The sequence below is a fragment of the Mobula hypostoma genome, chromosome 12, assembly GCF_963921235.1.
Source record: "Mobula hypostoma chromosome 12, sMobHyp1.1, whole genome shotgun sequence".
Classification (NCBI taxonomy): Eukaryota; Metazoa; Chordata; class Chondrichthyes; order Myliobatiformes; family Myliobatidae; genus Mobula; species Mobula hypostoma.
In genome coordinates, this window is record NC_086108.1 from 102,328,097 (window position 1) to 102,355,070 (window position 26,974).

General features: G+C 44.6%; 1 protein-coding gene and 1 long non-coding RNA gene across 2 annotated transcripts in view; one reads left to right on the forward strand and one right to left on the reverse strand.

Annotated features, from left to right (window-relative positions):
- LOC134355043 (uncharacterized) overlaps window positions 1-21,041 on the reverse strand; it is a 34,736-nt gene extending 13,695 nt beyond the window's left edge. Inside the window, exon 1 of the long non-coding RNA XR_010019954.1 lies at window positions 20,864-21,041. This is a non-coding gene — a long non-coding RNA (uncharacterized LOC134355043). The remainder of the gene's footprint in view (window positions 1-20,863) is intronic.
- The window catches only part of LOC134355042 (outer dense fiber protein 2-like), an 86,447-nt gene that overhangs the window by 17,824 nt on the left and 41,649 nt on the right, over window positions 1-26,974 (forward strand). Inside the window, exons 6-10 of the mRNA XM_063064715.1 lie at window positions 11,739-11,813; window positions 13,604-13,675; window positions 13,771-13,887; window positions 18,986-19,171; window positions 21,767-21,876. Of these exons, the coding sequence (XP_062920785.1) occupies window positions 11,739-11,813; window positions 13,604-13,675; window positions 13,771-13,887; window positions 18,986-19,171; window positions 21,767-21,876 (560 nt within the window). The remainder of the gene's footprint in view (window positions 1-11,738; window positions 11,814-13,603; window positions 13,676-13,770; window positions 13,888-18,985; window positions 19,172-21,766; window positions 21,877-26,974) is intronic.

Below are 26,974 nucleotides of genomic sequence, written 5' to 3' on the forward strand. Positions count from 1 at the left end.
TTCTTTGTACACCACGGTTCTTTTACTCTACCATCCCTTCCCTGCCTCAAAGGAACATTTGTTTCCTGAACATTTGCCACATTTCTGCCGTGCATTTCCCTGAGAACATCAGCTCCCATTCTATGTTCCCAAGTTCCTGCCTAACAGCATCATATTTCCCCCACCCCAATTAAATGTTTTCCCAAATTGTCTGCTCCTATCCCTCTCCAGCGCTATGGTAAAGGAGATAGAGTTATGATCACTACCTCCAAAATGCTCTCCCACCAAGAGATCTGACACCTGACCAAGTTCATTTTCCAATACTAGATCAAATATAGCCTCTCAAGGGATGACTGCGCAAGCGCGTGGATGTCAGTGAGTTAGACTGGCGCAAAGTTTAAAAGGAGACAGCTTTACAGAGCGGGCGACAGAGTACGAGGGCTTTGGTTCAACGGGGTTTCGGTGATAACGGGTCTGTGAAGAATAGAAGCAGGAAGTATGTCTGTGAGGCCGGCGTTCTGTACTGGGTGTCAGATTTGGGAAGTGCGGGGGTAGACTCCCAGCCTCCTGGATGGCCTCATCTGTGCCAGGTGCATCGAGTTGCGGCTCCTTAAGGATTGTGTTAGGAAACTGGAGCTGCAGCTCGATGACCTTCATCTGGTCAGGGAAGGTGAGGAGGTGATAGAGAGGAGCTATAGGCAAGCAGTCACACCAGGGCTTCGGAAGACAGATAAGTGGGTAACAGTCAGGAGAGGGAAGGGAAAGAGGCAGATATTAGAGAGTACCCCAGTGGCTGTCCCCCTTAACAATAAATACTCCTGTTTCAGTACTGTTGGGGCGAATGGCCTACCTGGGGGAAGCAACAGTGGCCGCACCTCTGGCAGAGAGACTGACCCTGTGGCTCAGAAGAGTAGGGAAAGGAAGAAGGCCGCAGTAATAGGGAACCCCATAGTTAGGGGGTCAGACAGGTGATTCTGTGGATACAGGAAAGAAACGCGTCGCGGATGGTAGTTTGCCTCCCAGGTACCAGGGTCCGGGATGTTTCTGATCGTGTCCACAATATCCTTAAGTGGGAAGGTGAACAGCCAGAGGTCATGGTACATAATGGTACCGACGACATAGGTAGGAAAGGGAGGAAGTCCTGGAAACAGACTACAGGGAGTTGGGAAGGAAGTTGAGAAGCAAGACCTCAAAGATAGTATTCTAGGGATTACTGCCTGTGCCGCATGACAGTGAGTATAGGAATAAAGTGAGGTGGATGATGAATTCGTGGCTGAGGGATTGGAGCAGGGGGCAGGGATTCAGATTTCTGAATCATTGGGACCTCTTTTGGGGCAGGCATGACCTGTACAAAAAGAGCGGGTTGCACTTGAATCCCAAGGGGACGAATATCCTGGTGGGGAGGTTTGCTAAGGTTATTGGAGAGAGTTTAAACTAGAATTGCTGGGGTGTGGGAAACAAAGTGAAGAGACAGAGTAAGGCTCACAAATAGAAAAAGTTTGTAGACAGTGCAAGAGGTGATAGAGAAGGGATGCACTCCGACCGATGGTTTGAGATGTGTCTATTTTAATGCAAGGTGTATTATGAACAAAGTGGATGAGCTCAAAGCGTGGATCAGTACTTGGAGCTATTGTGTTATGGCCATTACAGAGACTTGGATGGTCCAGGGGCAGGAATGGTTACTTAGAGTGCCAGGCCAGACTATAGATGTTTTAGAAAGGACAGGGTGGGAGGCAAAAGAGGTGGGGGTGTGGCACTGCAGATGGCCTTCCCTTATCCCGAGAAGTCAAAGGTTAAAGGAGAGAGGTGAAACATTTAAGGGGAACCTGAGGGAGAACCTCTTCACTCAGAGGGTGTTGAGTGTGTGGAACGAGCTGCCAGTGGAAGTGCCAGATACCAATATTTAAGAGAAATTTGGATAAGTACGAGGATAGGAGGGGTATAGAGGGCTATAGTCTGGGTGCAGATCGATGGGACTTGGCAGAATAGTAGTTTGGTATGTATAACATGGACTGAAGGACCTGTTTATGTGCTGTAGTGCTCTGTGACTTCATGACCTGAATTCCCTTATCACCTGCCAGCTCATGCTCCTCATCCCTACCCCCTAACCCTTTTGCTCAGGCTTCTGCCCTCTTCCTACACAGTCATAATGAAGAGTCCTGGTATGAAACATCGATTCTTCATTTCCCCCCTTGGTGTTGCCTGCCTGGCTGAGTTTCTCCATCATTTTGAGTCAGAGGTATACTTACTGATCTGGACTGAATGCCCTGTCTTCCTGCTGCATGTTCTATACAATTCTGTGAAAGCATTTGCCCCTGTATCCCTTGTGAATAAAATAAAGTTTTCAACTTTTGGGGTTAACAGACTTGCAGGAGTAAAGGACTTGCTATTAGAGAAGAAAGGGAGTTCCACCATCGCTAATCAAAGGTTTAAACAGCCCCTCAAAAGCATGTGGAATCGAGTGGTAACAGGTGCATTGTTGCTACGGAAATATCTTTGTCAATAAAAATAATTCTAATGATTCCCTTTTGAAGTTGGAGGATATGGAGAGGCTAATTAGAATTCAAAATAGGACGAAAAAGTACTTTCTTGAACATGGTACTTCAGAGCAGAGGGAATTTGTGATGTCCTTTCATGTATTGTTGCAATGACCAGGGCCAGTGCCGTGCTCTGTGAACAGTGAAAAGGACTTGAAGGGCACTGCGTAAACGCTAGTCTTTCTATTCCCTTTAATTCTCTTACAGGCTCACTAATTGTGTACAAATTGCCTTTCAATCCTTTTGTCAGTCAGGTACAGCAAGAGTTATTAATCTCGAGAGTAGGAGTTGTCCCACGTACAGTGGTTGAGAAACAATTTCCCACTGTCAGAATTACCGCAATCGTGTAACATGAGCCCGATGAGATTTTAGCTAGTGCTTTTAGTATCTGTACTATGTAAAGCCTTGGTTCACATTTTTACTGTTATTCTGTAGGTATTTCATTTAGCAGTTCTGTAAGAGCAGTCTGTTCTGCTTTCAGCCTTTTTGGGGTATTGTTGAAGATAAGAGATGATGAGGAACGTGTGCCATCCAATTAGGATGGTTGAACTTGGGGGAGGTTTTATTTTGGTGAGGGACACTGAGGTTGGTCTTGGGGGTTTTGTTCAGTGGGAGATGAAGAGAGAAGTCGCTGGAGAGAACAGGTCGCCTGATTCGATCTGGTCCCAGGCCGTGATTGGATGAAGCCAGGTGTCGAGATCGACTGAGGATCAGGGAATATGGTGAAACACTGAGCTCCAACTTGTGCACATTTGACTGTTAAATTAGAATGAGCCCTTTTCTTTTTGTTTTTCTTTACTAACCCTTTGGTTAAGATTCATAAATATAATTCCTTTGATCGTATGCAGTGTACTGTCTGTCATTTTGTAGCACTAATTTGTACCAGGGTAGTAAATTACACAGCATCCACACAAACTGGGGTTTGAGATAGGGGAGCCATCTCAATCCAACAGGTTTGGTGGGACCGGAGAGTATCTTCCCTAGACTTATGCAGTCAAGGAAACCAGGGGGTTTCATTATGGGATCCAGGATCGATTTCGTTGGATGCTGTGAGATTGCCATGAGCATTGAGCCAGTGGTTGTGCTAAACTATTGTCTGGTTAAAGTGTGAGATATGTGGGTATGGACGCTGCAGGGGTTGAGCGGTGATGTGAATCCATGGGGTTACCAGTAAGGAATGTGTGTGTATTGAGTGGGGTAGACATTCGCATCCCTGACGAATTGTTAATTCAAACTTTAAGTACTGTTAAAGCAATAGGAGCAGTTACAATTATGGAGTGGAGGTTTGATAAAATGGCGGGCAAAGACTTTGTTTTAGTTCAGACTAGCGTGGACGTAACAGCAGTGGATCTGCCTGGTACTATTGGGGCCCCGGGAGAGAGGGTGCCATGGGCTGTCCATATTTTCCGGGAGGAGGGGAGTGTAGGTGATCTTGCCAAGTCAGAAGCCAAGTTTCCCATGGCTGGGGGCGGAGACTTAGAAACCATAGAAAACTACAGCACAGAAACAGGCCTTTTGGCCCTTCTTGGCTGTGCCGAACCATTTTCTGCCTAGTCCCACTGACCTACACATGGACCATATCCCTCCATACACCTCCCATCCATGTATCTGCCCAATTTATTCTTAAATGTTAAAAAAGAACCCACATTTACCACCTCATCTGGCAGCTCATTCCGTACTCCCACCACTTTCTGTGTGAAGAAGCCCCCCCTAATGTTTCCTTTAAACTTTCCCCCCCCTCACCCTTAACCCATGTCCTCTGGTTTCTTTCTCCCCTTGCCTCAGTGGAAAAAGCCTGCTTGCATTCACTCTATCTATTCCCATCATAATTTTATATACCTCTATCAAATCTCCCCTCATTCTTCTACGCTTCAGGGAATAAAGTCTTAACCTATCCAACCTTTCTCTGTAACTGAGTTTTTCAAGTCCTGGCAACATCCTTGTAAACCTTTTCTGCACTCTTTCAACCTTATTTATATCCTTCCTGTAATTTGGTGACCAAAACTGAACACAATACTCCAGATTCGGCCTCACCAATGCCTTATACAACCTCATCATAACATTCCAGCTTTTATACTCAATACTTTGATTAATAAAGGCCAATGTACCAAAAGCTCTCTTTACGACCCTATCTACCTGTGACGCCACTTTTAGGGAATTTTGTATCTGTATTCCCAGATCCCTCTGTTCTACTGCACTCCTCAGTGCCTTACCATTAACCCTGTATGTTCTACCTTGGTTTGTCCTTCCAACGTGCAATACCTCACGCTTGTCTGTATTAAACTCCATCTGCCATTTTTCAGCCCATTTTTCCAGCTGGTCCAAGTCCCTCTGCAGGCTCTGAAAACCTTCCTCACTGTCTACTACACCTCCAATCTTTGTATCATCAACAAATTTGCTGATCCAATTTACCACTTTATCATCCAGATCATTGATATAGATGACAAATAACAATGGACCCAGCACTGATCCCTGTGGCACACCACTCGTCACAGGCCTCCACTCGGAGAAGCAATTCTCTACTACCACTCTTTGGCTTCTTCCATTGAGCCAATGTCTAATCCAATTTACCACCTCTCCATGTATACCTTGCGACTGAATTTTCCTAACTAACCTCCCATGTGGGTTCTTGTCAAAGGCCTTACTGAAGTCCATGTAGACAATATCCACTGCCTTCCCTTCATCCACTTTCCTGGTAACCTCCTCGAAAAACTCCAACAGATTGGTCAAACATGACCTACCATGCACAAAGCCATGTTGACTCTCCCTAATAAGCCCCTGTCTATCCAAATGCTTGTAGGTTCTGTCTCTTAGTACTCCCTCCAATAACTTACCTACTACCGATGTTAAACTCACCGGCCTATAATTTCCCGGATTACTTTTCGATCCTTTTTTAAACAACGGAACAACATGAGCCACTCTCCAATCCTCTGGCACCTCGCCTGTAGACAGCGACATTTTAAATATTTCTGCCAGGGCCCCTGCAATTTCAACACTAGTCCCCTTCAAGGTCCGAGGGAAGACCCTGTCAGGTCCCGGGGATTTATCCACTTTAATTTTCCTCAAGACAGTAAGGACCTCCTCCTTTTCGATCTGTACATTACTTCAAAGACGGGTTGCTGTCATTTCTGCGAGGGGAAGGAATGGTCTAATGAGTCCTCCAGCGAGGGGGTCAGCATTCTGAGTTGGTAACGGCCCTTACCTCCGTGGCGAATAAATGGCCCAGTGCACAGGCGGGGGGGGGTCCTAGTTATCGTAGGCTGAGAGTATTCTCAGGAGTGAAGTCCACCCCTGAGGGGAAAGAGGAGTATGAGAGTAGGGCGGAGCAGACCTCTCTGATGCTGGATGAGTGGCAGTGATCTAATGATGTAAGAAGGCAGTGATTGGTGGAGAGTCTGAGGGGGCCGGCTGCTGACATAGTGAGATCCATAAAGACACAGAGCCCCTTTGCTACTTCTGCAGTATACATGCAAGTGCTAGAAAATGTGTTTGGTGCGACAGGAAGCCCAATGGAGCTTATGATGGGGTTTCAGAACATATTTCAGGAGAAGGGGGAGAAATTTTCCGGCTAGAGAGGCAGCAGAGTTGCTTGCGGCGTAGAGAGGCCATTCAACCGGTGGAGGTGAATCAGTTAAGAATGGACCAAATAGCGATCACAGGACATGATCTTTTCGGGTCTCTGAGTGTCTTGTAAGACACACCCCACCTCCGTGGTTTGTTGAGCTGATCAGAGGAGGAAAATGTGATGGAGGTGCTGGAGCCCTCCGTTACCAGGGTACAGTCCTCGGTGGTATCCCCCTTGGCTGGAGTGACCACTGATACCCCACCCCAGGAAATGGTAAAGGAGCTCGTAGCAGAGTTGAGAACTGAGATGGCCAGGTTGTTCTTGGCAGGTGTGGTCACCCTGTACGACAAAGTCAATAGGGAGGTGAACCCCACTGAGGGGAAGGACTAAGCAGAGGGCTGCTAGTGACCAGGGTCCCACAAGAAGGGGAATGACTGGTGAAGAAAGACACCAGGCAGGAGTGTGAAAGACGGGAAACCCCTCCGAGAGTGAGCCCCCGGATACCTAAGTGGGGAGAGACATTGGGAAACTTAGAGGAGACCCAGTGAGGGAATGGCCTGGCATCTCAGGGGGAACATGTTCCCAGCAATATACCAAAGAGCACCCTAAAGAAAAAAAACCCTATTCCTGAAGGTTTAGTGGGGCCAAGCTCCAGTGTATTGCTACGGATTGAGAGTATTTGTGCTAGAGCCATACTTGACACGGGCTGTCAGGTTACTTTGCTATACCGTTCGTTTTACAACCAGTATTTGACACATTTACCATTGACGCAAGTCAGTGCACTAGAGATCTGGGGTCTTAGTATGGATGACTATCCATATGGTGGTTACTTGTAAGTGAAACTGGAGTTTTTGGAGGCAGATGTGCTAGTAGCTGAGGTCCTTGATACATTAGTGCTGGTTTGTTCGGACACCACTGAGAAGGGCGAAGTTTCAATTCTTGTGGGGACAAATACTCCTATTGTGAGGAGGCTAGTGGGAGCCAGCAAAGAGAGAGTTGGAGAGAACTTTCTGAAAACACTGTCTATTCACCCTGTGTTCTGAGGTGCTTTTGAGGAAGTGTGTGGCCGCACTGGGCTGGATGATGAGCATAGACGAGGGACTGTGTGGTACACCCAGTCAAAACCAGTCGCGTTACAGCCTGGGGACGTAGGTAAAGTGACGGGAAACCCTAAATTTCCCAGAATGCCTGAGGCCGAGGCTGTCTTTGTGGATGCTCCGGAAGACCATGAAGAGGAGTCACGCTTACCTGCTGAGGTACTGGTGAGGCCCGAAATGCAGAAATCCTCGGTTGTACAGGTGAACAGAATGGCAGTGATTGTCAGGAACACTGCAGAGAGGGAGGTGATGCTTAGGCGGGGTGCGCCTCTTTTCCGTGATGGTAATCTCTAGTGTCCCTGTGAGACTAGTCAGGGAGAAACTCTTCGAAAAGGATAAGTTGACTGCTAAGTCATTCAACTTTGGGGACTCCCCGGTACCTAAAGGTTGGAAGGGGAAGTTGATAGAGAAGATGTTGAAGCTGGAAGATGTCTTTTCTACTGATGAGATTGATGTAGGTTGTTCCAAGAGCACTCACTACCCTCCGGGTGACAGAGGACACCCCATTCAGAGAAAGTTCGTGGTGGCTGGCGCCTGCAGAGGTGAAAAACGTTTGGCAACATTTGCGGAAGCTGAAGGAAGCTGGGGTCATCACTGAGTCCAGAAACCCCTATGTGTCTCCAATAGTGGTGACCAAAAAGAAGAATGAGAAGGTATGGGTGTGTGTGGACTATAGGACTCTGAACAGGCGTACAGTCCCCGACCATTATACAGTTTTGAGGATCGAAGATGCGCAGGGCTGTCTGGGTGTTGCAAAGTTGTTCAACATGCTGGACTTGAGGCGTGGGTATTATTAGATCCCCATGAGTGAGGCAGACAAACAGAAGAGTCCGCTGGGATCCTTCCAGTTTGAAAGAATCCCCCAGGGCATATCCAGAGCATCGGCGACTTTCCAGCGTGTCATGGAGAAAACGGTGGGAGATATGAACTTGCTTGACGTGTTGGTGTACCTGGATGATCTTATAGTGTTTGGGTCCACCCTGGAAGAACATGAAGCAAGGCTGCTGAAGGTGCTGTGCGGCCTGAAAGCTGAAGGGTTAAAATTTTCCCTGGACAAGTGCCAGTTCTGTAAAGCGTTTGTCAACTATATTGGGCACATAGTCTCACGGATTGGAGTAGCTATAGATCTGTCTAAGATACAGGTGGAGACAACCTAGCCGGGCCCCAGACTGTGAGCATCCTGCGTTCGTTGCTTGGATTCTGTGGGTACTATCCAGAGGTTTGTGAAGGACTGCTCTAAAGTGAGTCACCCTTTACATCAGCTTCTGTGTGGTGACCCCCGCCCCCGGGGAAGAAAGGGAGGAGGACAAAAGGAGAGGAGGGTAAAGATTATCTTAGCCCTTCAGAGCCCTTTGGAGCAAGATCGGATGCGAAATGTGAAGAGGCCTTTCAGTTACTGAAGGAGCTGCTGACAAAAGCGCCGGTGCTGGTTTTTGCAGACCCCCAGTGGCCGTATGTACTGAATACGGATGCCAGCAGAGAGGGTTTAAGTAGTGTCCTGTATCAGGATCAGGGCACAGGGTTGAGTCCTGTTGCGCTTGTCAGCCAGAGTCTGACGCCCTCTGAGCAAAACTATCCCAAGCACAGGTTGGAGTTCCTGGCATTGAAATGTGTTGCGGTGGATAAGCTTAAGCGATTATCTATATGGTGCCAAGTTTGAGGTGAGGACGGACAACAATCCCTTATATTCTGGCCTCAGTGAAACTAGCTGCCCATTGTCATCGGTGATTGGCAGCATTGTCTGCCTATGATTTCAGCCTGAATAACCAGCTGGGAAGTAGGAACATTGATGCCGATGCACTGTCCCGATGTGTGCATGAAGAGCTAGACAGGAACAGAGAGTGGGAGAGCGTTCCTGCTCCTGGAGTGAAAGCCATGTGCCAGTCTTCCATCACGGGGAAGGTAGAGGAGAGGCAAAGGCAGAATCGAGCAGTAGATATTTGGGAACTTCTGAAGCTTTCTACAACCTGACTGTTCTGAAGACAAAAGCAGTTGCTGGAATTGAGTCCTGGGAAAGTGGCAGCTGCTTAGTGTGATGACCAGGGCAGTGGTACCTTTTAATCAGCGATTGTGAAAGGGGACATGGCCCAAGTGGACAAGATGAAACACTCTGCGGTGTCTCTATTACTGAGAGAATGGCCCAGATTGGAGTTGAGGAGCCAGATCCGAGTTGAGGAACCAGATCCTATACAGGTCATATTGCCTGCAGACCAACCTCGGCATTCCCAGCTGGTTCTGCCAGAGAAGTATCGGAGGATTGTGTTGAAGTCACTTCACGATGATTCTGGCCACTTGGGGATTTAGAAGACCTATGAGATCAGAGATCGGTTCTACTGGCCCCAAATGAAGCTAGAGGTTGAAGAGTACTGCAAGTTGTGCATTCAATATATACGGAGGAAGATGCTGCCTACAAGAGGCGCTCCGTTGTCCAACTTGCAGAATGCGGGGCTGCTTGACTTAGTGTGAATGGATTTCCTGTTATTAGAGCCAGATGCCAGCAACATGATGAATGTCTTGGTTATTACAGATCACTACACGAGATATGTACAAGCCTTCCCTACCAAGGATCAGGGGATGTCCACTGTGTCCAAAGTGTTATGGGAGAAGTATTTCATTTATTATGGCCTCTCCAGGCAGGTACATAGCAATCAGGGACAGGATTTCAAGAGTAGGCTTATATTTGAGTTACTGAGCATGCTTGGAGTCGAGAAGTCAAGAACTAGGCCTTATCACCTGTAGGGTGATCCCCAGCCTGAGACCTTGCTAGACATGCTCGGAACCTTGGAGATTAGCAAAAAGAACAAGTGGAGTCAACATATTGGACACCTGGTCTACTGCTACAACTGTACACGGAATGAAGCTACCGGGTACTCACCATATTATCTGGTGTTTGGGCGCGAGGCGCGATTGCCCGTTGACCTCTGTTTTGGGACTGGCGAGGAAGATCTCCTGCCGAAGACTTATCTAAAGTATGTATCTATCTGATATGAGAAGGGAGCTGAAAAGGGCTTATCAATTAGTGAGCTCTCTGCTACCAAGCAGAATCAAGGAAATAAGAGGAGGTATGATCAAAAGGCTAGGTTCTCCAAACTCATGCCTGGAGACTGAATCTTCATAAGTTGGCTGACCACTAGGCATCTACTCCCTCTGTAGTGGAGAGTCAGGTGCCAAACGTACCAGCTTTCTGGGTGAAACCAGAGGATGAGAATGGGCCTGTCAAGATTCTCCATTAGAACCACCTTCTACCTTTGGGACAAGAGGTGCGTGTTGACCCTGAACCTGACCCAGATCCTACACCTAATAAGAGGAGTTGTGGGGAGTTGTGGGGAGACTGAAGGACCAGCAGCGGGAAGGATTAGCCCGACCCCTGCCCCTGAATGGGATATGGAGTCAGAGGATGAGGAAATGGGGGTGCGGTATGTGCCGCTTTGCGCTAACTCCCCACTAATTGAGGAAGAGATTTCCAACCCTTCTCACGCTGAGGCAGGTAAAATGGGAGAGACAGGCAGGGTTGCAGCTGGACCGTGAAGTGAGGCTGGGCTTTAAAGTAACTGGGAATGAAGCTGAGCTCAGCCGAGTAGCCTGAAGGCAGGAGTAACAGACCGGGGAAGGCCTCACCACGTAGACCTGAAGTTTCCCAAGGAGTGACTGAAACTGAAGAAGTAGATGATGGGATTAGGGGGTCTCAAAGAGTCGGAAGACTCCTAGATAGGCTGGCCAATGTAGCACTGAGGGAACAGAGTGTTGCGACAATCCCCGAGTGAGATATGTCACTACCATTTACAAATGGATTGGAGGTTCTGACATCACAAAATTCCTTTGAAAACGGTGTTATTAATGATGGGATGACAAATATTTCAAAGTCATGAGGACATGTCTATTTGTGGTGAGGGGAGAGTGTAATGCCCTGGTTCACATCTTTACTGTTATGCTGTAGGTATTTCAGTTAGCAGTTCTGTAAGAGCAGTCTGTTCTGCCTTCAGCCTGTTTGGGTTATTGCTGAAGATGAGGGATGATGAGGAATGTGTGCCATCCATTTAGGTTAGTGGAACTGGGGGGAGGTTTTTTTTGGTGAAGGATACTGAGGTTGATCTAGGGGCTTTTGCTCGGCGGGAAATGAACAGAGAAGACTCTGGAGAGAACAGGTCGTAGGATTCGACCTGGTGCGGGACCACGATTGGATGAAGCCAGGTGCCGAGACTGATTGAGGATCAGTGAATATGGTGAAACATTGAGCTCCAACTTGTGCACATTTGACTGTTTAATTAAAATGGGCCCTTTTTGTTTTTCTTTACTAGACCTTTAGTTAAGATTCATAAACATAATTCCTTTGATCGTATGCAGTGTACTGTCTGTCATTTTGTGGCACTAATTTGCAACAGGGTAGTAAATTACACAGCATCCACACAAACTGGGGTTTGGGGTGAGATGAGCCATCTCGATCACATGGGTTTGGCTGGACCAGAGAGGGTCTTCCCTAGACTTACACAGCCATGGAAACCAGGGGGTTTCAACTTCTTTGTGAGGGAGAGTCACTCTAATTTTTGCTTTTCCTTACAGCCAAGCATGGATTGTACCAGCATACAAGTGGAGGTATTGATGCAAAAGCTGATGAGGAGCAAATCTGAAAATATTGTGAGTATTTTACATTCATCGTTCAAGGGCAGCATGGTAACATAGCAGTTAGTAGAACATTATCCCAGCGCTAGTGACCTAGTTTCAATTCCAGCACAGTCTATGATTATGTGGGTTTCCTCCAGGTGCCCAGACTTTTCCCCACATTCCAAAGGTGTTTAGTAAGTTAATTGGTCATATGGGTGTAATTGGATAACATGCCTCATTGGAACAGAAGGACCTGTTACTGTGCTGTATCTCTAAATTAATAATAAAAATAAAGTCACTCTGAAATACTTCATTCATTCACATTTGGCATTCCTAAGTATTGGTGTAATGATCCGAATGAATTCAGAAAGGAAGCTGGTTTTCTTATTCGTCATTGACTTTGCACAGAAGGCAGTTTCTTGTTCTTTCAAATGAACACAACCTTCCTCACGATCGAGAACATCTTCAAAAAGCGGTGGCTCAAGAAGGCGGTATCCATCATTAGAGATCCTTACTATCCAGGACATTCCCTCCTCTCATCAGAGAGGAGGTGTAGGAGAACGAAGACCCACACTCAGCATTTTAGGAGCACTTTCTTCCCCTCAGCCATGATTTCTAAATGGTCCACGAACCCATGAACACTCCCTTACTATAAAAACAAGCAAGTCCAAAAACTAAAGCAACACACATAAAACGCTGGAGGAATTCAGCAGGTCACGCAGCTTCTATGGAGGTGAATAAACAGTTGACATTTTGGGCCGAGACTCTTCATCAGGATCTTGCTATTCTTCTTTCACATGAGTTTTTTATATATGTATTGAATTGAATTGAATTGACTTTATTACTTATATCCTTCACATACATGAGGAGTAAAAATCTTTACATTACATCTGTCTAAATGTGCAATTTATTGTAATTTATAATAAATAGTATGTACAACAGGACAGTCAATATAACATAAAATACAGTTGTGTCAGCATGAATTAAGCAATCTGATAGCCTGGTGGAAGAAGCTGTCCCAGAGCCTGCTGGTCCTGGGTTTTATGCTGTGGTACTGTTTCCCAGATGGTAGCAGCTAGAACAGATTGTGGTTGGGGTAACTTGGGTCCCCAATGATCCCTTGGGCCCTTTTTACACACCTGTCTTTGTAAATGTCCTGAATAGTGGGAAGTTCACATCTACAGATGCACTGGGCTGTCCACACCACTCTCTGCAGAGTCCTGCGATTGAGGGAAGTACAGTTCCCATACCAGGCAGTGATGCAGCCAGTCAGGATGCTCTCAATTGTGCCCCTATAGAAAGTTCTTAGGATTTGGGGCCACACCAAACTTCTTCAACCATCTGAGGTGAAAGGGGTGCTGTAGTGCCTTTTTCACCACACAGCCAGTATGTACAGATCACGTGAGATCCTCGGTGATGTTTATGCCAATGAACTTAAAGCTGTTCACCCTGTCAACCCTAGATCCATTGATGTCAATGGGGGTTAGCCTGTCTCCATTCCTCCTGTAGTCCACAACCAGCTCCTTTGTTTTTGTGACATTGAGGGAGAGGTTGTTTTCTTGACACCACTGTGTCAGGGTGGTGACTTCTTCCCTGTCGGCTGCCTCATTTTTATTTGAGATTAGGCCAACCAGTGTAGTGTCGTCAGCAAATTTAATTCTCAGATTAGAGCTGTGGGTGGTGACACAGTCATCGGTATGCAGAGAGTAAAGGAGGGGGCTTAGTACACAGATTCAATGTAAGTGGCTTTTATTAATTATTTTGTGTTTGCTCTGGGCAGCTGCCACAAAACAACATAATAAATCTGATACTGGTTCTTACAGCATTTAAAAAGTAAAGTCTTAAAAGCCGAGAGGAATGCTAAAGAAGTTTCAGAGATGTGCCAGAAAGAAAAGGTAAGCAGACAGAGGAGTTCTTGTTTAATCAGGAAAAGAGAGTAATTATTGTCAGTGTTGGTCTTTGCTTTAACCAAATGTAACTTCTTTTCCAGGATAATTCTTTCTTTGCAAAGCAGCTTTCAAAATCCATTGGAGCAACCCAAGCTCATCTACAGGGACAACTTCAAAATAAAGAGGCTGAGAGTGACAGGATGTTAGCTCAGATACTTGTAAGTTGCCTGGTAAAACACAGCAATTCTATAAGGGGACCACAGAAATTTAAAATATTGCAGTATAGTCGCCTCTAATTATTTTACAGTGATTTAGCGCAATTGAAAAGTGACCCAATCTTGAGAAAACCAGTGGCTATCGTTTGCACTTTTGTGAAAACACTAACTAGTTAATGATTTTAATCAGCAATACTGTGGGTTTGTATGTGGAAAATCCCCATATCCAGCTAATGAGTAGGCTGATGTACAGTTATAATTGTTGCATCTAATAATCTTACACATGAATTCGGCATTGCTAATATAAACTCTGAACTGATCCATATGGAACTGGTGATAAATCACACAATGCAATAATCAGAGGTGATTCGTATATGCAAGTTGTTGATAGGGAGAGACATAATTAATTATTCAGTAAAAGGACATTCTTGACACTGAGCCTAACATAGTCTCTGATAATGTTGACTTCTGAATGTAATGGTGCTATAAATCCCGTTTTATAGGGGCCATCTTCAAACCTTCTGCATGAAGCTGTCAAACCATACACCTCTGCCTTCATTTCCTTCAGATTAGCAAGGTGCGAAAAGTTTGAGTTAACTCATCAGTGAATTTAGTGGTGGGGGAGGTTGCTCTGCTAAAAAGTGCTCTCTGATTTGTGGATGACAAAGTAGCTCAGGTAGTAAAGCCACTGCCTCACAGCCCCAGAAATCCAAGTTCAATCCTTACCTTGGGTGTTGTCTGTGTGGAGTTTGCATGATCTTCCGATGATAGTGCAGATTTTCTCTCTGGGGTGGTAGATTAATTGGTCATTGTAAGTTATCACTGGTGTGTGGGGGGTAAAATTAAAAATTGGATTAATGCAGGATTTCTTAATATAAGGTACAAAAATGCACCAGTGTACATCGGCAATTCTCTGCGGGCTGCAGGACTGTTCTATAGATTTGTGAAGTATGCCCACAGAAAAAGAATCTCAGGGTTGTATATGGTGACACATACGTACTCTGATAATAAATTTTACTTTAAACTTTGAACTTTTGAAAGTTGATATTAATAGGATTAGAATTAATGTGGCGGATGGGTAGTGTCCAGGAAGGGGTAGCACCTCTGGTGAAGGTGCTTGTTGTGTCCACTCCAGGGCAGCTCACTCACCTTTGGTCCACACTGGACATTTAGCTTGTTCGTACCACTGGACCTGGACTTCTGAGGTCAAGAGAGTGTAATGGCATTTCCACTTTAAAAATTCTCCCACACAGGTTTCCTGTCATTATCAAAGGTAACGGACAACCACCAGTAAATGTGGGTTAGCGTAAATAGATAGTTGATAGTCATCGTAGACTCAATGAGCTGTGGGGCTTGTTCCCTTGCTGTATTCCTCCATGATTCTAAGAAAGAGAGGGGTGGACGTGTGCAGATGAAGACAACAAGGTCACGGAATCAGTGGCTGAGATAAGGGGCTATAATTTTTTTGGAGGTTATGGGTGAGAATTGAGGCATTAAAAACACTTGAAATTCTGGCTGCATTGGTTTCTTTAAGTATACCTATGAGTCGGCAAGTAGATCTGGTTTTCTGAAGTACAGTTAATATTGAATCTCGCTACTGGTAAATTTATATTGTAGTGGGAGTCCATTGGGTGTCAGGTCCTTCATTTCCAAAGTACAGAAAGAGTAGTTTATGCATGGACATTCTTAGTCACAATTTTTTTTTAAATCCAAAATGGTATGAACAGACTCCTCACCTATGAATATGTGTTTCCTTGCCACCATTTTGAAGCCCTGGTGCCCAAATTTCTGTGTCACAGCCTGTCGTTGATTTCATCCAAGGACATTCTTGGTCACATTTTTTTCTTAATCCAAAATAGCATGAGTTAACTCCTCGTGTGAGCATGTGTTGCCTTGCCAACCATTTTGGAGGCCCAGTGCTCAAATTTCTGTGTCACAGCTCGTGACACAGGCTTCGATACATTGGATAAAGTGAGGAATGGGTTTTAGAATAAAGTTGAACAATGGCTCCAATTTTTGAGGCCTTGGGATACTTAGGAACTTCTGCATAGCACTGACTAGATGGGCTGAAAAGCCTGTTTCTGTGTCATCGTGCTCTGTGACTTTATAAATTGAAAATATCACACAAATAAACTGAAGCAATGACTCTTGTTTTTTTTTAAATCACATCCACAATGTTGCACAGTTTGCATGGCCAATGTCATTCAGATAATCTTTAACAAGTCTTTGGTGGGAAGCCAATAATTTACAGTATATTGGAACAGGTGGTCTGTACTCTTACTAAGACAGACACTGCAAGTAAAAATTCGGCCAACATTGTTAGTCAGAGCTGGGGAGCAGCCAATACCTGCCAAAAGAACATCTACTGGCATTCTGACCTCTGCAAGGGACTGGCAGCTGTTGCTGGACCTCGAACGGCAGCTGAAGTTCCCCAACCATATCGCAGCCACCACCCTGCGACCAGACATTGTCCTAGTGTCTGAGTCTACTAAGCAAGTGGTGCTGCTGGAGCTGACAGTCCCATGGGAAGATCGCTTGGAAGAGGCCTTTGAAAGGAAGCTCTCCAAGTACGCAGGACTGGTCAGCGACTGTCAGCAGGCTGGATGGAGAGTGAGGTGTCTCCCAGTGGAGGTTGGTTGTAGAGGATTCGCAGCCCGTTCCTTAGTTAGAGCCTTCAGCAATTTGGGCATCGAAGGAGAGAGGAAGAGGAGAGCCATCCGCAGTACCACCGACGTGGCAGAGAGGGCCTCAAGATGGCTGTGGCTCAAAAGAGGGGAGCCATGGAATCATAAGTAGCCAGCCATCTGGACACAAGCTGGGGTCTGATCAGCTCCGGCTGGGTCACCTGGAGGAGGGTGTATGATGTTGAAAGACCCGAAACACCCGATGATTCCAGGAACGTCACTGAAGATGTGTCCAGAGGCATCAATAGATGTATGTACACAGCAGTAATCTTCAGCTCTAGAAACCCTGGAAATTGCGACATTGTGGTTTGGACTAGGATACCAATTCATCAGAAATGATGAAACATGGGCTGCACTTTAAGTGTATGTTAGAGCTGCAAACTGTTTCAGAATTGTAGTTCTAATATACCAGTATTGTGGGATTTGTTATCTATATTTAGCATTCTCCCTTTGAGAAGGGCTGAATCAAATTAGGTTACAGAAGCATTTCTATCTTTCTAACTAGTCAAGATAGGAATCTTGCAACCAAATCTAAATAAAGACACATAGTATATGATCTTTCAAGTTAACCTTTTTAAGATAACTGGATATTTTGAAATTGAATAATGTCATTAATGTGGATGTTAGAAGAGCAAGGGAATGGAGGTCGACTACAGGTTACTGTCACCCCCACATCATCTGTCTCAGTAACAAGGGCAGGTGATTAGACAACACTGGGCTGCATAGTAGCTTGTCTGCTGAGATGACAGCATCTGCTCCTAATGGGAGTCTGTGTTAATCCCCAAGAGAAAGGACGATGTTTGTTTTGAGCAGTGAAGCAGACAGAATAAAGTAATCTGACGTACAGGTTCCTGCTGGTAGAGAGAAGCAGGTTTGAAAACATGTTGGAAGTTGAATTGTGGCATTTCAAACGGCAGTGATTCATTACTTGGACAATGAAGATGTTAATCTAATATAACTGTAATAAATTGCAGGAGAGGAGCAAAAATCACTGAAATCTATATGTGGCCTATGTTACTTAGAGAGCCTTTACTAGCTGCAGTAGGTAACAGGCAGGCTAGGCTGGATGGTTTCTGTGAAAAGTAACATATAGATGTTTTTAATTAGAGACACAGTGTAGTAACAAGCCCTTCTGGCCCAATGAGCCCACACTGCCCAATTACACCATGTAACCAATTAACCTACTAATCCATACGTCTTTAGAATGTGAAAGGAAACTGGAGCACTCAGAGTCACAGGGAAAACATACAAACTCATTACAAAATTGAACCTGGGTTTATGGTAAACCATTGCATTAACTCCTTCACTACCTTACCACCTTACAATCCTGAAAGCCCATGCAAATACTGCAGAGTATATCATTATCAGATAATAGCAAAACTAATAGAGTTTGTGGGTAAAATTAACTTGCCTGCTACTTGTGTAGCCTGGGATAAAGTAGAAATTAAAAAATGGTGGAAATACTCAGCAAGTCAGGACGTATCTGTGAATCAAGAAGCAGAGGTATGTTTCAGATTGAAGACCATCAGAACTGGGAAAAAGGCAAAAGAAGCTTGTTAAGCTTCAAGACCAATGGGAGTGGTGGGAGTAAATGTCTTTGATTAAGTACATGCTGGATATACCTGGCGGACAAGTTATACACAAGGGTATTTGGTCTGTGAGTAAATGGAAGCAGTTGGAGTGCAAAGATCTCTCTCTCTCTCCCTCCCTCCATCCCTCTCTCCCTCATTAGCTTCCATCATTAGGGACTGTCACCTCTGAGACAAGGCCTTTTCTTCTTCCTACAATCAGAGAGAAGTACAAAAGTCTGAAGACCCACGCTCAATGATTTAGGAACAGATCCTTCCCCTTCGCCATTAGATTTCTGAATGGTCCCTGAACCCTTGAACACTATTCCTTTTTTTTTTGAACTGTTTATTTTGTAATTTATGGTAATTTCTATGGCTTTGCATTATAGTCCTACAGTGTAACAGCAAATTTCTTGACGTATGAGTCAGTGATAAACCCAATTCAGATTCTTGTAGAAGATGAGGTGTCACTGGTCCTCACTGAAACAGTACAGGAGGCTGCAGACCCAATAGTTTGGAGTGTGTGTGGGATGTTGAATTAAAGTGGCAGGCACCAGGAGCTCAGAGAGGCCACAGAGCAGTCACCCTATCTGCATTTGGTTTCTCCAATGCAGAGAAGACAACATTGTGAATACATAGCTTTGCAGATCATCATGACTTGGAATTCTTGGTATTCTCAAAGCTTTCTTTGAAATTCTAGTAGTTATCTTTACTATGTAACCTGTTGTGCATATTTTTAATTTCCATTTTTGTGAATACTGTACTTGCTTATTACAATTTTCACTTGCATACTCCAGAGGGTGGTTTGCAGATATTGGGTGAATTGTCAACATATCTTCGACATTTCAGAGGCTTGAGAGGACAATAATGGACAAGAGGTTACAGATTGAGCACCTGAGGGCACTGATATCGACTGTGAAAGATAAAATTAAAGAGGACAAAACTGTCTTAAAGAAGGCAGCACAAACTCAAAAAAGAAGAGCAGAGAGATTTGAAGCTGCCATGGGAAACCTTAATTCTCAAATGAAAGACAAGGTATCTTATGAATTTAATGTTTCTGTAAAAGCACTTTTCTTCCGTTTCTTCCATTTCAACATAAAGATGAAAATATTTGTATTCTAACAGTAGGCCAGTGATTTATCTCTGCATGTCTGAAACATATTGATTTAAAAAAAAGAGCTCTAATCTTGTTTAAAAACGTAAACACGAGGAATTCTGCAGATGCTGGAAATTCAAGCAACACACATCAAAGTTGCTGGTGAATGCAGCAAGCCAGGTAGCATCTCTAGGAAGAGCTACAGTCGAAGTTTTGAGCCAAGATCCTGACGAAGGGTCTTGGCCCGAAACGTCAACTGTACCTCTTCCTAGCGATGCTGCCTAGCGATGCTGCCTAGCCTGCTGCGTTCACCAGCAACTTTGATATGTGTTGCTCTAATCTTGTTAATTTGTTTGTCATCTTCCAGTGTTGTTGAATGTGCATTGAGAAAATAAAATTAACAGGGAAGCACTCAATCTGTAAGCTGGGCTCCCAATCACTACAATCACCCACTCTCCCAGCTTAAGGAACTTTGCATGGCTGGAGTTCCACACTGTCACCCAGAAAGATTGGATTGAAGATTGGCCCTGTAGTTTCGTTTGTTATGTGCCATGTCCTTTGACATGGGTGATCATGGTCTTTCCATGACTATGATTGTTCTCGGCAAACTTTTTTTATAGAAGAGGTTTGCTGTTGCCTTCTTCTGGGCAGTGCCTTTACAAGACAGATGACCCCAGCCATTATCAATACACTTCAGGGATTGTCTGCCTGGTGTCAGTGGTCACATAACCAGGATTTGCTATAGGCACCAGCCACTCATATGCAATCCACCATCTGCTCCCATGGCCTCACGTGACCCTGATCGGTGGGTGGGGGGGGTGCTAAGCAGGTGCTACACCTTGCCCAATGGCGACCTGCAGGCTAGCATAGAACCATAGAACCGAAGAACACTACAGCACAGAAAACAGGCCATTCAGCCCTTCTAGTCTGAGCCGAAACTTTATTCCGCTAGTCCCATTGACCTGCATCCAGTCCATATCCCTCCAGACCTCTGCCATCTATGTATCTATCCAATTATTCTTAAAACTTAAGAGTGCGGCCACATTTACCGCGTCAGATGGCAGCTCGTTCCACACTCCCACCACTCTCTGAGTGAAGAAGTTCCCCCTAATGTTCCCCCTAAACCTTTCCCCTTTCTCCCTAAAGCCATGTCCTCTCGTATTTATCTCTCCTAATCTAAGTGGAAAGAGCCTTCTCGCATTTACTCTGTCTATACACCTTCATAATTTTGTAAACCTCTATCAAATCTCCCCTCATTCTTCTACGCTTCAAGGAATGAAGTCCTAACCTGTTCAATCTTTCCCTGTAACTCAACTCCTGAAGACCCAGCAACAGCCTAGTAAATCTTCTCTGCACTCTTTCAATCTTACTGATATCCTTCCTATAGTTAGGCGACCAGAACTGTACACAACACTCCAAATTTGGCCTCACCAATGTCTTATACAACCTCACCATAACATCCCAACTCCTATACTCAATGCTTTGATTTATGAATGCCAGGATGCCAAAAGCCTTCTTGACAACCTTGTCTACCTGTGACGCCACTTTCAGGGAATTATGTATCTGATCTCCCAGATTTCTTTGTTCCTCCGCACTCCTCAGTGCCCTACCATTTACTGTGCATGTCCTACCTTGATTTGTCCTTCCAAATTGCAACACCTCACACTTGTCTGCATTAAATTCCATCTGCCATTTTCTGGCCCATTTTTCCAGTTGGTCCAGATCCCTCTGCAAGCTTTGAAAGCCTTCCTCGCTGTCCACAACACCTCCAATCTTAGTGTCATCAAAGGATCAAAGGGAAGGACTGCCTTATGTCTCCTTAATCGAGACGTTCCTCCCCACCACCCTGACTCTGTGCTACATCACGAGGTACAGACTGGAGGCTTCTGTGTGCCACAGGTTCAGTGCTGCGACCTTTGTAATTTATATCAATGATTTAGATGTGAGTGTATGAGGCATGGTTAGTGAGTTGTTAGGAGAGGTTGTAAAGACTATGACTTTTAATCCTGGAATGAAGGAGTGACCTGATAAAAGATATCCAAGATCATGAGGGGTATAAACAATGAGAAAATACATAATGCTGCTCCCAGGAAGGTGATTCATGAGGGGTATAAACAATGTGAAAATACATAATGCTGCTCCCAGGAAGGTGATGCTAAAAACAAGTAGACAGAGGTTTAGGATCAGAGGTAATAAATTCAAAAGGGACATTGCGGCAGCTTCTTCATGCAAAGGGTGGTATTTTTTTAAATTACTTACTGGAAATCGAGACAGACACATCAGCAACATTTAAAAACCATCTAGGTGAGTAGATGGATAGGAAAGAATCAGAGGGCTATGAGCCAGATGCTGGGAATTAGTGCTGGCTCACTTGTAACACAGTCAGCATGGATGAGTTGGACTGAAGGGTCTGTCTGCATGCTGTATGACTCCACAGGATCAGTACAGAGTGGGGTCATACCCAGGATGACTTCTCCAACTCTTTGCTCTCAAAACAACCCTTTGTTCTGACATTGATGTGAATCTTTTCTTAGGAAATGAAATTATTGGAAGCACAAAGGACCCTTGATAGCTGGAACAGACAGTACAGTGCAGTTGCAGAGGACAAAGCCCAATTAGGAACTGAAGTCATTTCACTTTCCGGGTGAGTAGACATGATGTAGGGTTTGCTTAAAAATAATGAAATGTTGTTAATCTCAGTTCTGCTTAGACATAGATGATCACAGAGTGATACAGCATAGAAACAGGCCCCTCAGCCCAATAAGTCCATGTCAACCACAATGCCCATCCAAGACAGTCCCACTTACCTGCGTTTGGACCATAATCCTTCCTAATCCGTTTACCTTTTGTTATGGTATCTCCTTCAATCACTTCCTCGAGTTTGCTCAGCAGACTCAATGGGCCGAATGGTCTATTTCTGCCCCTTTGTCTTATGGTCTCTGGCAGCTGATACCACATATACATCGCCAAGTGGGCTTTCATTAGGCAGACCGTTGGATGGTTGTAGAGGATGCTCTTGAAGTATTGTGTTCAGTTTTGGTCTTCTTGCTACAGGTAAGTAGTTATTAAACTGGAAAGAGGGCAGAAAAGATTTACAAGGTGGTTACCAGGAGTCAAAGGACTCAGCTAATGGGAGAGGTTAGACAGACTAGGACTTTATACTCTAGGAGCATAGGAGACTGGAGAGGTGTTTAAAATCATGAGGGACATTGATAGAATGCACTCAGCTTTTTCCCAGAGTTGAGGAATCAAGAACGAGAGGACTTAGATTAAGGTGAGAGGGGAAAGATTTAAGAGGAATTTAAGAATGACTTTTTACACAAAGTTTCAGTGACTTTTCTGATTTAGCAGCTAATTGTACTCTGATTGATTGTGCTTTTGTTTATTTTCTCTTAAGAGCCATAAATAAGCCAGGGTGCCCATTTGGAAAACAGCAAAGATAGTATAACAGGGACTTGTTCCCAATACTGAATTACAGTACTGAGCAGAAGTCTTAGGCACACCTATATATAACTAGGGTGTGGCTAGGCATGGCTCAAATACCATCTATAAATTTGCTGATAATACAACCATTGTTGGTAGAATCTCAGGTGGTGACGAGAGAGCGTACAGGAGTGAGATATGCCAACTAGTGGAATGGTGCCACAGCAACAACTTGGCACTCAATGTCAGTAAGACGAAAGAGCTGATTGTGGACTTCAGGGAGGGTAAGACGAAGAAACACATACCAGTTCTCATAGAGGGATCAGAAGTGGAGAGAGTGAGCAGTTTCAAGTTCCTGGGTGTCAAGATCTCTGATGATCTAACGTGGTCCCCAGATATCGATGTAGTTATAAAGAAGGCAAGGCAGCGGCTATATTTTATTAGAAGTTTGAAGAGATTTGTCATGTCAAGTACATTCAAAAACTTCTATAGTTGTACCACTGAGAGCATTCTGACAGGCTGCATCACTGGCTGGTATGGAGGGGCTACTGCACAGGACCGAAAGAAGCTGCAGAGGGTTATAAATCTAGTCAGCTCCATCTTGGGTACTAGCCTATAAAGTATCCAGGACATCTTCAGGGAGCAGTGTTGCAGAAAGGTAGTGTCCATTATTAAGGACCTCCAGCACCCAGAGCAGTCCCTTTTCTCACTGTTACCATCGGGTAGGAGGTACAGAAGCTTGAACGCACACACTCAGCGCTTCAGGAAGAGCTTCTTCCCCTCTGCTATCCGATTCCTAAATGGACATTGAATCTTTGGATACTGCCTCAATTTTTTTTAATATACAGTAGCCGGATGGTGGCGTAGTGGCATCAGCACCGGAATTCAGAGTGAAGGCTCCCGAGTTCAAATCCAGCTGGCTCCCTTGCACGCTTTCCATCCGTGCTGGGTTGAGCGTCAAGCTTGCAACTCGGCCTAGTAACAATAAGAAAGCCTGCTAAAAAAATTACCATCATGATGGCTCCACTCAGAGTTAAGGGCTTTCTTCTTCTTCTTCATTTCTATTTTTGCACGTTTTTTTCATCTATTCAATATACATATACTGTAATTGATTTACTTGTTTATTTATTATTTTTTTTCTCTGCTACATTATGTATTGCATTGAACTGCTGCTGTTAAGTTAATAAAATTTCATGTCACATGCCGGTGATAATAATTCTGATTCTGAAGACTTTTGCACAGTACTGTATTTGTCAAAGTGAAATGAGGAGCAAGTCTGTAAACGTGGCAGCAGAAAAGGATGTTGGGAATGGCAAGAGTGGAGCACCATGGGAGAAATGTGGAACTGGTGGCAGAGAGGAGTGCCAGGGGCAGGGGGTGATGTGGGTGCAGACACACCCAGCCCTGAGACCACAGGCAAGGCCATTTGATTGCAGACAATTGGTTTATTGATCATTACAGAATGCCTATGCTGCTTACCGCTCCCTCACCTCTCCCTTCCCCCTCCCCAAACATAATTCTGCTCTCCCTGCCCCCTTCCACCTCCCAGTCCATAATAACAGAATCAGGTTTATCACCACTTTCATGTGTTGTGAAATTTGTTTTTTTTTGTGGCAGCAGTGCAGTGCAATACATAAAATAAGTATCATAAACCAGGTGGATGAACAGAGTATCATAAACTAGGTGGATGAACTTAGACCATGGATCAATATGTGGAACTGTGACTTTGTAGCCATTGCAGAAACTTAGATGACTCAGGAGCAGGAATGGCTGCTGAGTGTGCCAGGTGTGACGAGAATACACATAGATTAAGATGTTAGCTGGCCTGTGCTGGCACCAGTGGGATCAGCAGTTGGTCTGCCACCTGTCTTCAGGAGAGAGAGAGATAAGGAAAACAATGGAGCAGCATTTGGAGATGTTAATGAAGGGGAAGGAGAGCTGTCAAGATCGGCTCCCCCTTTGAACCCCGAACTGTTTGAAGTGATGGACAGGCGATACCCCAGCAGGGGGATAAAAAGGGACAGGTTCGCTAAGGCAAGACACACATGACACCTGAGGTAACGAGACCCTGGAAGCGGTGCGTCTCTCACAAGTCGGTGGGAAGTTTTGGAAGGCCGGTTGCGGGACCAGGCCATAGACGCACAGGGTGGAAAGGCACGATCGGCGGGAACCTGGTGTGTGTCCACCCTTGCCTGGGTGCCAGGTTCACCGCAGAGAAACGATCGTATCTGGAAACGGAGGGGGTCACGGTCGGTGACCTCAGATGACATCACAAAGGACTCGCCCGAAAGCTGACTGCGAAGGTCTGTGTGTGGAAGCCGTTTTGAATATTCATTCATTCTGCTCTCTCTCTCCTTCCCTCCACTGTCTGCGAACTGAACTGAACTTTGCGTCACTTTGAAACTGGTCATTTACCCCTAGACAACGATAGAGCTTGATTGATCCTGTTATCTTAATTCTGTGTACATGTGTGTTTATCATTGCTGAACTGTTGCATTTATTATCCTTTTGATTAGAGTACTGTGTTGCTTGTTTCTTTAATAAAATTTTCGTAGTTCTAGTAATCCAGACTCCAACTGAGTGATCCATTTCTGCTGGTTTGGCAACCCAGTTACGGGGTACGTAACACAGGCTTTAGACGGTTCAAAAAGAACGGGCGGGGGGGGAGCGTCACATGATGACGTGGGATTGAGACGTGTAAATCCAGCTCTCCCGTAAAAAATCAGCAAAGTACCGTTTAAACAAAGCAAAGTTAATAAATACTTCCAAAAACTACTTATAAATTTCGCAAGACTACTTTATGATATGCCTCATAAACCGCAACAGAAGAAGTCTGTTGTTGCAAAGTCGCTGCGAGATGGGTAGTAAAAAGGGCCTACTGCGGCGATGGAGCCTCGGATTCAGGTTGGATCTCCTTCGGAGGAGATGCATTTTATCTCTGGCGTAGAAGAACAGGGAGCAATGGCGGCGGTAGCGGTCTCTAGGAAGAAGATGCCAGAAATGTGCATGCACAGATCGACACAATTCAAACTACAAGACCCGACGGCCACTGCAAGTGAGAGTGACTCAGAGTCAGAATTGGAATCCGCAGAGAATACAGATGAAGAAGAGGAGGAAGAACTGGAAGAGACTGGAAGTAAAGGAGGTGACAGAGACATAAGAGAGGCTTTATTGCAACTAATGGCTGAACTAAAAAAATTAAGAACAGAGCTTAGAGACGTGAAGATGTGCTATGATAAAGCTATGAAAAGACAGGATAAAATGGATAAGAAACTTAAGAAGATGGAAAGAACAATGGAGCATATTAACGATAGAGTAGAAAAAGCAGAAAATGATATGTTTGTCTAGAACACGGAAAGAAATCGACTCTTGGAGAAAGTGGACGTGTTGGAAAATTTTAGTAGACGAAATAATATTAGAATTGTTGTTCTTAAAGAAGGTATAGAGGGAGACAATCCAATGGAATTTTTTCAAAGATGGATTCCGGAAACCTGGCAAATGAAAGAGGAAGACCAATCAATTGAAATTGAGCGGGCACATAGAGCTCTAAGACCAAAACCACAAGATGACCAATATCCACGATCAATTTTAATAAAATTCTTAAGATTTCAATACAAAGAAAGGATTCTACAGGCAGCTGCTCAAGCTGCCAAGAATAGAAAAGGGCCATTGATGATAGAAGGGAAGAAAATTTTTTTCTACCCTGACGTAAGTTATGAACTTTTGAAGAGAAGGAAGAAATTTAATCCAGTGAAAAAAGTCCTATGGAATCACGGTTATCAATTTATATTGCGTTATTCTGCAACCTTGAAGATTTTTTTGGCTGGTGGAGAAAAAAGATTTTTTGACGATCACCGGAAAGCGGAGGAATTTGTGCGAGATTCTTTGAATATTCACCTGATACAAGATCAAACCCAGGGGAGCGAGATGGATTGAAGATGAAGACTGGGTCAAGGAACAGACCTGTTGGATTTTTAAAGGCGGATGAATATATAAATATATTATTAATTATTGGGCGGGGGAGAAAGGTTAAAATTTGAGGAATACTAGCTGGGAATAGTGACACTAATTTTTTTTTATATATATAATTTTTTTTTGTTACGGGGAGCTGGAAGAAATACTGACCAATCACTACGTTATTCATGTGTGCAAGCGTGGCAATAGCCACGACCTGCAAAATGGAGGGGTGTAGTGTTGTGTATCTTTTCATTCACAACATTAGTAGTGGGTTATTTTGTTATTTCTTTTTTTGTATCATATCTATCTTTTATTTCTTTCTTTTTGCCTGGATGATTGGGAGGGAAACGCATAGCAACATG